Consider the following 12,426-nt stretch of genomic DNA (forward strand, 5'->3'; position numbering starts at 1 on the left):
TCCTGGGTTCGTTTTCAACAGCCATCTTTTCCTTCGGTGAACGTTCTTAGATTACAGTAGATTCTCCTGGCATATAAATAAAAATGTAAACACATTTGAAATAAACGATTGGAATGAGATTGACCGTCCAATTGTTCACCTCTATAATAAGATCAATAATGCACGGAAGTATGTCATTCGTATCGCCAGAAATCCCGCACACTTGCCTACGCGCGACAATGGTGCTGGTCATATTGTCAACAATGACAATGGCAGCAGATGTAATTTACCACCAAGTAGCGGTCTTGCATCTTGCTGTGGGGACCGGAACATCTATAATAATAATAATAATAATAATAATAATAATAATAATAATAATAATAATAATAATAATGTTCTGGACCGTCGTCAAATGTGCGGACCGCGCTGGAAACGGGTCTCGGACGGGTAATGACTAAGAATGCAGTCCGGTCGCGGGTTCAGTACAGCCAAGGCACCCAAGACGACACTACGCCGGATCTCCTGAAGGATTTGATCCGTATTAAAAATGCTTATAGGGAAAGATGGCAAAGATTTAGGGACCCAACTGACCGGGTGGAATACCTGGACCTAGCTTGGGAAGTACGAAATCGATTGCAGGAAAGAAAGATTGAAAAATGGGAGGAAACTTGCCGTAATCTATTAGAAAACGAGTCAGATCGCGAATTTTAGCGGATTCTCGCAGAAAAAAGTCAGATCGTGAATTTCGGCGGATTATATATCTAAAACAATAAGCATTCAATTATAAATTTCAATATAATACAGTAGCGAAGCACGGGTATCTTGCTAGTATTTCATAAAATGTAAACTGCCTATACAATGTGGAAATTCCAAGGGAGAGCTATGAGGAAGGCTGATTGCGTACGCAGTGTAGCACAGGTTCTGTTCGACAGCTAAGCAGACAGCAGCGCGGGGAGAGGGAAACGAGTGGTGCTGAACCAGGCGGGGCGGAGGGGAGGAGGAGCAGAGGTGTGGCACAAAGCAGTGTTCTGGCTAAGCATTGGTCAGGAGGAATTCATCGCTGTTCGCGCGGAACTTGAAATGTCGCAACTTTTAGGCCCCTTAGTTAACGCGCTAATGAATGTTGGCGCCTAAAATTGATGCTGACATTGTTTTTACATGTACCTCAATGTGTTTGCTAAGTTTCATCGCGATCGGCGACTTCACCATTGTGGATGTTCCCTTGTCAGTAATATTCAACCAAGGGTTAACCCCAATCAGTTTATCAATAAGGATACTGCAAGCTCCGTTCTCAACAACCTCCAAATAGAGCCTGGCAGCCACTAACTTCCACTTCAATCAGGCCTGGAAGCAAGAATGAATTATCAACTTCCCAACGCAACTGCATATTTTCTCAGAGGCAATTCTAAATTTGATTCTCCAAATTTGCCTCGCAGAACGTAGCCAACATTGAATGGGATCGGAACAAAGCCAGAGTCCAACATGTAAATGTTAACTTCTATACAATCAAAAATATCGTCCAGGAAAGTCCTGTCTTCCTAAGAAATTTATTTTCTGAATTTCCTGCATGCTACTCCAGAGACTCTACAATTAATAATGTGGACGTTAATTTTTAACCTTCTACTTTTTGTTTTTCTTTTGCTTAAGACGAATGTCAGAAATTCCATATGGCAAAAAAAAAAAAGTAGAAAGAATAAAGTTTTACATAATTATTATTAGTAAAGTATTAGCTCGCCCGGTGGATCTAAGGTGCTGAAGTCTGACATCATGGTTAGCCGGTTGAAATGAAATGAAACGAAACGGCGTATGGCTTTTAGTGCCGGGAGTGCCTAAGGACAAGTTCGGCTCGCCAGGTGCACATCTTTTGATTTGACTCCTGTAGGCGACCTGCGCGTCGTGATGAGGATGAAATTATGATAAAGACAGACACATACACCCAGCCCTCGTGCCAGCGGAATTAACCAATGATGGTTAAAATTCCCGATCCTGCCGGGAATCGAACCCAGGAAACCTGTGACAAAAGGTCAGCACACTAACCATTTAGCCATGGAGCCAGCCGGTTAGCCGGTGAAGTACCGCTGGTAAAAAAAAAAAATTTGCTTTAAGAATGTTGGCTGGCAAGGTAGGGGAGATGGTGGTATACAATTTTCTAATCACTAGATTTGTGCCAAAATTCTGGATTAAATTCCAAATGTCTCCGCAGTGCTCATATGGAGTGAGGGCATATGATGCTGTTGGTGATTCGTCTGTCAGATGAGGACATTCAACCTTGAGCCTTGGTGCTATTCAACAGGAGTAGGCTATGTGCCGGCACTGGGTTTCATCCTCTCCCTTCCTGCTATCATATACCACGTCATTCATTTCATCTCATTAACTCCTCTTATGATGTTGACATCAGGAAGGGCATCCGGTCATAAAAACACGCCACCACAGATTCATCTCACTTCATCCCCGACCCCATACAGAAACGGGACAAGGGTTGGATAAACAAACATTATTAGTAAAGTATTAATAATTTCTTTCACTTACTTGAAAGTCATCCTCTTTGGCATCTTTTTTACATTGAAATTCTTCAGCACCAGCACTATCACCATCCTCACATGTTTTCTTGCTTTCCACAAGTGCAAAATTTGCATCCTCAGAACTAGGTTCTCCTTTCTACAGTTATGGAAAATAAAAAATAAAATGCAATTACAGACTGAGGCAATGAAACAGAAGCACAGTAATGTATGAATTAGAAAACATACAAGAGAAAAAGTGATCACTGGAACTGCATTTTCTTGAATTACAGGGTTAAATATACTCAAAGATACAGTACAACCCCAATAAGAAGTTTCTGCAGGGGACAAGGAAAAAAAAAAACATGTTAAGGAGAAAATGTACTATTGAATACATGAATAAAAACTATCCAAAAGAGATATGGAACCTCGATAATTCGAAATCGGTTAATTCAAAATCCTGCCTAATTCGAAGAAGCTGCCGTTCCTGGAAATATGAGATAAGGTTTTGCATGTTATTTAAATTGTTTAATTCAAAATATGGATAATTCGCAATTCGAAGTAGAATGTCGGCCCCATTACCGAAATTCATACTTTTAATTCGAAACTGCCTTCACATTTTAAAACAATAGTATTTTACAGAGTACTTTAAATTCAAAATTTATCCGCGTCATAATAGAACGCGTGTTCCGGAACGTGAAATGTAGCTTTCCGCACTAACACTCACTTTGGTGTGTCTACAGTGTGCTTCATAATTGCTAAGTTGAATGAAATCAGAATTCTCTTGTATTCAAACTTTGAAGGAATGCCATAATATCACGCAGCAGGCAGTGTGCGGAAAAACAGAATCCGCGAACACTGGCGATGCTGACAATTGACGAAAAAGCATACCTTATACAACCAATTCGTAGGCACCAAACAATATTGTCATTTCAGATGAAACTGCATTGCCTTCTTTCAATGCCCAACTGTTTTATGGTTTTAAAGGAGAAAGTGCCAGCCGGAGAATCGTACAAGTGTGGGGGTCATTGTACTGTGTTGCAATGCACACGGAAGCGAGAAACTTTATCCCCTTGTCATAGGGGAGTTCAACAAGCCACAATGTTTTAAGGGCATCAGGCACTTTCCGTGCAAGTACAAGGCATCTAAAAATGCAAACAGTACAGTAATCCAAAAAATAATGCATTTGCACAGGTGAACCAGCATAATTTATCTTTGTCTCTTTTCTTTCATTGTGTGAGGTTATGTTTGTCAGCAATTCATCCAAGTGCATTATTTGAACATTGTAAATGCACCTTGTTGGACACATTTCGGAAATAGATTTTTCCACGGCATTTGAAAAGTTTAAACTGTGAATTGAGGTGACTGCATGCATTAATGGGTCTTAGAATACTTTGTGAAGCGGCAAGTGTTTACATTTCTGAAGTACGAGAGAAGTGCCATGCCGGAAATTGTATAAGGATAGTCATAGGAAAGTTTGATTAGCTACGTTGTTTTAAGGGCATTGGGTACTTTCTGTGTAAGTACAAGGCATCTAAAATGCATACAGTACAGTAGTCCAATGAATAAAACACTTGCACACGGGAGCCAGCATAGATTTCTCCTCGTCTCTGAATCGTGCTCTTTTTTCCTTTCGTTGTGTGAGGTTATGTTTGTCAGTGAGTTATCCAAGTGCATTATTTGAATACTGTAAATGCACCTTCTTGGATACATTTTGAAAATAGATTTTTTATGGCATCTGAAAGGTTTAAACTGTGAATCAAGATTAACTGCATGAAGTAACGGACCTTAGAATATTTTGTAACGCGGCAAGGGTTGGCACTTCTGAATTACCAATTGGCGGTTAATTCAAAATCACGTAATTCAAAGTCCAATTTTTTAGTTCCAACGACTTTGAATTAACAAGGTTTTACTGTATTTCATTTCAGTACCTAGTATCAAAATTAAGCAATCATTTTCTTCAGCCTTTATTTCTAAGGAGTTAAATGTTGTTGGCCAAGTTTTTTATGCATCTATTGCAAAAACCTGTTCTCCCAATGTCCGTGTACACCAGTTGGAGTAGGGAGTTGACAGGTATTCTTAAGTGACGTCGACAGCTCCTTTGAATGTTGGCGAGAGCTCGCTCATGCACGTAGTGAGAAACCGATATGGAAGAGGATCAATCATATTCAATACAAATGCTTGAGTGTATAAATATCAATAACAGAAAATATGGCGTGCCCTAATTTGCTCATAATAAAGCATGAATCAGTGAAAGGATTCTCACTGTAACCAAAAGATATTAGACAGACGAACAGAAGAATTTCCGAGAGGCATCAAAAATCTGTTCTCTGTTTTCGTAGGTTTGTTAATGTCCCATAACCATAATGAATAGAAATAAATACTTGAGAATTTTAACATCTCCTTATGTTAAATGTGGGTTCTAGTTCAAAGTGAATTACATTAAATTTAATTTTAAAAGTTACATAGCTTTTTATGGAATAATTTTCGGGACTTGAAATAACTCATGGAAAAACAGAGTCATACTGCGTACTGTATTTACCTGTGCTTGTTTGCAAACAATGACTTTTTAAAAATGAATGGTAACTACACACTCACCAATGATAGAAATTCAGTTATTTGAACCAATCCTGGCTCCTCTTTCTCTGTCAACCAACCTGGTTCCTCTTTCACAGTTAACATCTCCTGCATATTGCTAGACAATGGAGACAGCTGGGAAAAAAAATCACATATCATCAGTGATGCAGAACAGTCAGTGGAGGAAGGAACAAGGGCACTAGGAAAGTTTTGCAATACGCAAAAATGGTTGGTTGGACACCCCTGTTATGGTGAGGGATGAAAAGAGGGGTGAAAACTGGTCTAGAAGACAGCAAGGCACGACCTTCACACCAGTTATTACCCAGCAGTGGGATTGAAAGCAAGTTAAGATGTCAGTGTGGTCTAAAGGTGAATATTGCGCAATTATCCTTAAACAAACTCTTAAAAACACTTCATTTTTATTTACCGAACAGGAAAAATCCAATCTCATACATATGAACCCAGGACTCCCCACTGCTAAAGCTCTTCCCAAAATTCACAAAACCGGAATTCCCATCCGGCCAATTATCAACTATAGACCGAGCCCCTTATACAAAATATCACAATTCATCCAATGTTTCTTAAGAAAAAATTATCAATTCTTATCCAAAAAGTCTATTAAAAACACATCTGAGCTAATTGAAAAACTAAACAAGTTCAATTTGCAACCGGATCACTCCATCCACTCTTTCGATATTGTAAACATGTACCCAAGCATACAAGTATCAAAATTAATCCCAATAATTATAAATTCTCAGTTCAATACGGACCAAAAACATGAAATTCATAACCATTAACAATTATCCACTACAAATTTGCTCGTGGCTAACTGTTGACCAGTGCCTGGAGGAAATTACTCCTGTGCTGGGGAAAGACTGTCCATATCAGAAAACAATTTTCCGCTGGTACAAAGAGTTCCAGAGGGGAAATTTTGGGGTTGAAGACGATCCTCATTCTGCGCGACCGTCTGAATCGGTGACTGAGGAAAACATTGAAGCTGCGAGGAAAATGTTGCAGCAAGAGAGGCGGTTGACATATCGGCAGGCAGAAGAGACCCTCCACATCCCTGCACCAGCTATTCATTCAATTCTACATGACCATCTCCATGTTAGAAAAGTTTGTTCCCTTTGGGTGCCCCATTCACTTTCAGAGGAACAAAGGGCACATCGAGTGAAATGGTGCCGAAAAATGCTAAAACAGTTTGAAAATGGGACTTTGCAAAACGTCAATAGCATCGTTACAGGCGACGAAACTTGGCTTTATTATTACGATGTCCCAACAAAATCCCAGAACAAGGTGTGGCTGTTTGAAGATGAGGGTACTCTTGTGACTGTGCGAAAGTCAAGGTCAGTGAAGAAAAGGATGATTGCAGTATTCTTCACTAAACAGGGCATTCTGACTCGGGTTGTGCTATAAACACAGTTACTGCAAAGTGGTACAGTGAGACTTGTCTGCCTCAGGTCATCCAGGCTTTCAAGCAGCTCCGTCCAAGGTCACGGCTCAACTCTTGGCTCTTGCATCATGACAATGCTCCAGCACATCGTGTTAATGTAACAATGAATTTTCTTGCCAGATCACGGTTGACTGTGCTTGATCACCCTCCATACATTCCTGATCTTGCCCCATGTGAGTTCGCAATCTTCCCAGAAGTGAAGATGAAGCTGAAAGGGTGGTATTTTGCATCCGACAAGGAGCTCCTGGCAGCATGGGATCAAGTGTGTGAAAATGTAACGGAAGAAAAGTGGCAGAGTTGGTTCAGTAACTGGCTTTGACGTATGGAGAGAAGTGTATTGAGTGTGGTGAAAATTATTTTGAAAAAGTCTAAAGCGTTCACTCACACTGAAAAACTTTCCTAGTGCCCTTTGTATGTTGAAGTTTCTCTTACTTTTCAGGGGATATAAAAAGCTGCTTTATCATTAAAATATTGCACAGATCAAATTTACCTTGTTTATTCTACACTGTCGAATCAAGTCACAAACAGACAGACAGGAAGAACAAGAAAAGGAACACAACAGAGGACGAACATAACGGCAGGTCAATGTAGGAAGAGGGAGCAACAGAAAGAGGAGACAAGGACTAAGATAAAGACAGGGGCAATCCCATATCTTCATACACTCCCATTTACAGTACACTCAACTTTTAGTGATACCTGGTTTTACGGGGGTGAGGAGAAAGGAGGGAGCTCTCCGATTCCGATAATACTGCCGACAGAATGGAAATGAAATCTGAATTGAATTGATAGTATGTTTGATCTATATGAATTTTCTAAACCTTTATCTTAGCATGAATTCTCTGAAATATCACTTCCAAATCACTTTCACAATCGTCACTGCTAACTGCAGTACTGTTAATCACAATCATGTCCAAGGCTATTCCATGACAATGTCGTGCCTCCAGCATTCCTCTTTTAGGTCTTTCACCTTTCTGCAATATCCCTCCCAATCTGCGACAGATACTGAATGGAATGCCCCGATGGTCAGTCGTAAGATAACTGCTGATATGTTTCCGGTAATATTGTGTTGTTTGAATTCGCGTTTTATTTTTGCCCATGCTGATTCAATGGCGTTCAGATCACAGTTGTATGGGGGAAGACGAAGGACGACGCGACCTGTTTCACCAGCCATGACGTCAACAGCATAAATTTTATTAGGAGGCAGTTTTCCCTCACTCGTGTTCAATTCTAACCTCTATCTTGGCTTTGCTGTGTAAACAACACCAGTACCAGTATGTAAAGCGTACGTCAGATTTCTACGGCGATGCATAATCAATTCATAGTTTGTGTTTCAAAGGTTGCCAATATGAATCTTGAAGATAACCGAGGTCCTCCGATTCGGCACTAGGGAGCCCAGGTATCACTAAATCGCAGTTCTCCTACATCCATCCCTTCTTAGCTCGTTTCTGCTGCTCAGCTTTATCAGCGGAGGGCGGGCATCAACACTCATTGAGGGGCTATCTTGCGAGATTATCAGTCTTCATGTGGGATATGTAGTAACCTGTGTAAGTACAGGAAAAAGGTAAAAATATAAGCTAAGTAGAGATGGTTAAAGATTATGAACATAGGACAAACACACAAGGAGAATGCAGTGCAATTTACACTAAGTGGCCAAAAGTCATGGGAAAATAATGAATCTGATGTTAATAACGAGTTACTCCTTCGCGAGCCCTCAAAACGGCAGCAATACAGTGAGGCATCGACTCTACAAGGTGTTGGAATCGTTCTGGAGGGATCTGGACCCATGCACCTTGCACTGCTACCTACAACTGGTCTTGTGTAGGTGGTGCGAGGTTCACGGAGCATACACCAGCATGCACCTGTCAGCACTCCCTGCAGCCGGGCAATGGGGCCTAATTGCGACCATGAGAATGCCGCCCAGACCAGAACTGAGACACCTCCCGTCTGGACAAAACCTTGTTGACACGCAGGATCCACAGCTTCATAGGGCATACGCCACACTGTCCGGTGCCCATCAGCTCGATACAACCGGAAATGGGATTCATCGGACCATACCACATGCTGCCACTCTTTCATGGTCCATTGCCGATCTTCATGGGAACATGCATGTCGCTGAGCCCTGTGTCGAGGTGCCAGCAAAGGGACGCGAGTTGATTGTCGGCTGGTGAAGCCTATGCGGTGCAGTTGCCTCCTGACAGTCCTGGTAGAAATGGGTTCTTGATTCCCAACATTCAACTGGGCAGTGATCTGACTCACACTAGCCCAGTATGGTTCTGCTGAGGCGACGTGATGTCCGTTTGTTAAACATCCGTGGTCTTCTGGTGCAGCGGTTTATGCAGGTGATAACGTTCACTCTGCGATATTGAAGATCCACCCTCGACAATGTTGACCTCGGAAACCCGAATTTGCATGAAATCTCCGCAATGCTATGACCCGTGTGCCATGCGATCATCCGACGTTCAAAGTCGGTTAACTCATTACGTGTTAAGATCTTCACGGCACTGGTATCTGTGACAGACTGCTCAGCTACGCCGCAGCTATCTGCAATGCTCAGGGGTCATACACGGCACATTTTCTAATGGGACACCCCTTCCCGTGACTTTTGGTCACTCAGGCCCGGTTTCTTCAACGAATGTTAAATGTTAACTCTGCTCTTAAGGAGACTTAATACATAATTTAACAAAATGGTTGTCTCATCAAGGATTGTTAACTCTAACAAACTGTTAATACTCGTGTTAAATTAACCTGGCAGCAGCCCTGTGTTAAACCTCTTAACAACCGCTAAAATTTAAAAATGGAGGCATGTAGAAGATGTAAGTTTGAAGCTTTACTGCTGTATGAAGACTATTTATATACTGAAGAAGGCAAAGGACGACCCATACTAAGAAATAACTACTTTCTAGAGTTGTCAGAAGATATATTTCTAATTACCAAAGCCATAATGAACAAGATACTAGACGATTTTGAAAATAGGTTAGAGTTTCCAACAGTGAGGACAAATATCATGAGGCAGAATCCGCTTCGGACCACATGGAGGTGATAGAACACTAAAATGCGAACACATTTTACTCAAACGTGTCAGGTCTGCAACCCAATAATTTCCAAAAAAATTATGAATCCCTCGATATACTTGAAGACTTGCAACAAGTGGAGCAGTAGCCGAGTGGTCATCGTACTTGTCTTCGAACCCCAACGACTTGAGTTTGAGTCCCGCATAGACATACTTTTTTATACAAATTAAATCAATTGTTTTAGGGAATGTGAAGGTAAAATGCGAATAAAATGAATAATCAAATTGCAGTGGAACTTTATTTTCCACCTCAAATTAATATATATATATATATATAGAAAGAGATCCAGCGGTAACTGAGAATGTTTAGGCCTATATTAATTACAGGTAGAAAATAAACTGTACTGCAATTTGCGTAATATTTTTGTTCCAATTTTTATCTTGACGTTCCCTCAAAAAATAATTTAATCGTCGTCTTCTGCTTCTTCTTCTCCAGGGTCAGTTTTCCCTCGGACTTAGCGAGGGATACTACCTCTACCGCCTTAAGGGCAGTGTCCTGGAGCTCAGACTCTGGGTCCGGGATACAACTGGGGAGGATGACCAGTACCTCGCCCAGGCGGCCTCACCTGTTATGCTGAACAGGGGCCTTGCTGGGGGATGGGAGATTGTAAGGGATAGACAAGGAAGAGGGAAGGAAGTGGCCGTGGCTTTAAGTTAGGAGGAGAAGTGGGAAACCACGGAAAACCACTTCCAGGATGGCTGAGATGGGAATCGAACCCATGTCTACTCAGTTGACCTCCCGAGGCTGAGTGGACCCCGTTCCAGCCCTTGTACCTCTTTCCAAATTTCGTGGCAGACCCAGGAATCAACCCCGGGCCTTCAGGGGTGGCAGCTAATCACACTAAACACTACACCACAGAGGCGGACACATTAATTTATTTTGTGCAAAAATTATAGCTGCGACGAGACTCAAATTCACGTCTACAAGGTTCGCAGACGAGTACAGTGGCCACTTGGCCACCACTCCGTTCCGCTGTGATGCAACTCCCAAGTAAATATGCTTTGCTTTGGAATCGAGGATTCATCAATTTTTCAGAAGTTATTAGGTTGTGGACCTGACATGTTTAAGTAAAATTTGTTCGCCCTTTAGTGTTCTACCACCTCCACTTTGTCCGAAGCGGATTCTGTGTAATGACATCTGACCTCTTTTTTTTTTTTTTTTTCTTCTAAAATGAAAGCGTGTTGACTGCAGGGTCTGGCCTCTACTTGTTAGATATTATGCTTGAGACACTTTTCATGTAATTGTAGGCGACTATGTTCACGAGTGCAAGGAAAAGTGTGTAGAATCCTGCAAAGAATTCCTGCTGCCACTGCAGCATTAACAAGGCATTACATTATTCTCCCCGCAATAAAATAATGCCCGAAAACCATTCAAAACACATCAATTATCACATTTTCCTGGTGGTAAGAATATAAGAATAGGCTATATCGAATGTTGTGATATAACAGTCCGTTCCTTAATTTCTTAAGCACATTCGCATAATTGTATATTAAAATTAAATGAAATAAAAACTCGCATTCATCATAATGCTTTTGTTCCTCTTACTTAACATGTTTATGTCTTATCGGTCTCCGTTAACCATAACCTATAATAATGTCAACCATGTGTCTGTGTGACAAAATACTATTTCAACACACCACTAGGAGCGCTTTATGTAAAGAAACAAAAGATGCTCAATGCCAAAAGCATTCAGAAATCTCACTGAAACATGTTAATTTGTCTTTAACAATCCTTTCCTAACAAATGTTGGAAATGAGTTAGTGAAACAGGGCACTTTTAAACAAAGTGTTAAATTAATAACAATTGTTAGTTAACATTTGTTAAGTAAAATTTAACATACAGTTGAAGAAACTGGGCCTCAGTGTATATTGCTTATATCAAATACAGTAGAGATAATACGCGATACTGAGCGAGATATCGAGGGACAGCTACTGGAGCTCACTCTAGCGGATAGACCTGAACAGTACTGATTCTCTCATAGGAGCACGTGTATTTTTGTGTAAAGTTTTTGGTGTTATTTATGCATTTTCAGTGAGTTGACATAAATAAATAGTAGTGTGTGTCATTCCTTGATATCTCCTCTCAACATGAGGGGAAAGGTATGTGCTGTGTTTGACGGCAGTTATTACGAAGTAGAGAAAAATGCGCGGTCGTTCTTCAGGTTCCCTCGTGACAAGAACATGTAAGTAATATTGTGTTTGCATATATATTCTTCCAATGACGAAGTTACTTTTATAGTACTTCATAATCTTCTGACCTCATCGACCCATATTTTAACTGGCATAAAATGTAATACGCATATTTTATTCTATAGTGCAGCAGTTAACCTTCAATACCGATGTGTTGTTGTAGGTGTGATCTGTGGGTTTTGAAATGTCACAGACGCGATTTGGATAAGGTGTACAAGAAAGAAGGGACTTTACGCTTATATAAGAATTATAAGATCTGTTCAGATCATTTCCAGGCCAGCGACTTTAGAAATCCTCGACAATACAGCCAAGGGTATGTTACGTTTTTGCTCTAATTGTATGTAAATATTCCTTAAAGCATCACTATCGACAACATTTTCATATTTTTCTTTCTTTATCCCTCTTCTCAGATTAAAGCCGGGATTTTATAGATTATCTTTCTGTTAGTAGGCTTCATGTTAGGAGGAAAATTGTCCAGCTATTAAATGTTAATTTGCCGGGCTGAGTGGCTCAGACGGTTAAGGCGCAGGCCTTCTGACCCCAACTTGGCAGATTTGATCCTGGCTCAGTCCGGTGGTATTTGAAGGTGCTCAAATACGTCAGCCTCGTGTCGGTAGATTTATTGGCACATAAAAGAACTCCTGCAGGACTAAATTCCG

The 12,426-nt window shown here is 40.8% G+C and overlaps 1 protein-coding gene across 7 annotated transcripts in view; it reads right to left on the reverse strand.

Moving 5' to 3' along the window:
- The window catches only part of LOC136885706 (uncharacterized), a 101,412-nt gene that overhangs the window by 49,699 nt on the left and 39,287 nt on the right, over positions 1-12,426 (reverse strand). For 6 of the 7 annotated variants that reach the window (XR_010861591.2, XR_010861589.2, XR_010861592.2 and 3 more), the window contains 2 exons: positions 5,076-5,189; positions 2,509-2,637 (listed from right to left, as the gene is read on the reverse strand). Coding sequence is in view for 2 of the 7 variants with exons in the window: in XM_067158424.2 (XP_067014525.2) it covers positions 2,509-2,637; positions 5,076-5,189 (243 nt within the window). In the remaining 5 variants the exon portion in view is untranslated. The remainder of the gene's footprint in view (positions 1-2,508; positions 2,638-5,075; positions 5,190-12,426) is intronic. The other variant, XR_010861590.2, reaches the window with a different exon arrangement.

This window comes from Anabrus simplex, chromosome 14 (genome assembly GCF_040414725.1).
Source record: "Anabrus simplex isolate iqAnaSimp1 chromosome 14, ASM4041472v1, whole genome shotgun sequence".
Taxonomy (NCBI): Eukaryota; Metazoa; Arthropoda; class Insecta; order Orthoptera; family Tettigoniidae; genus Anabrus; species Anabrus simplex.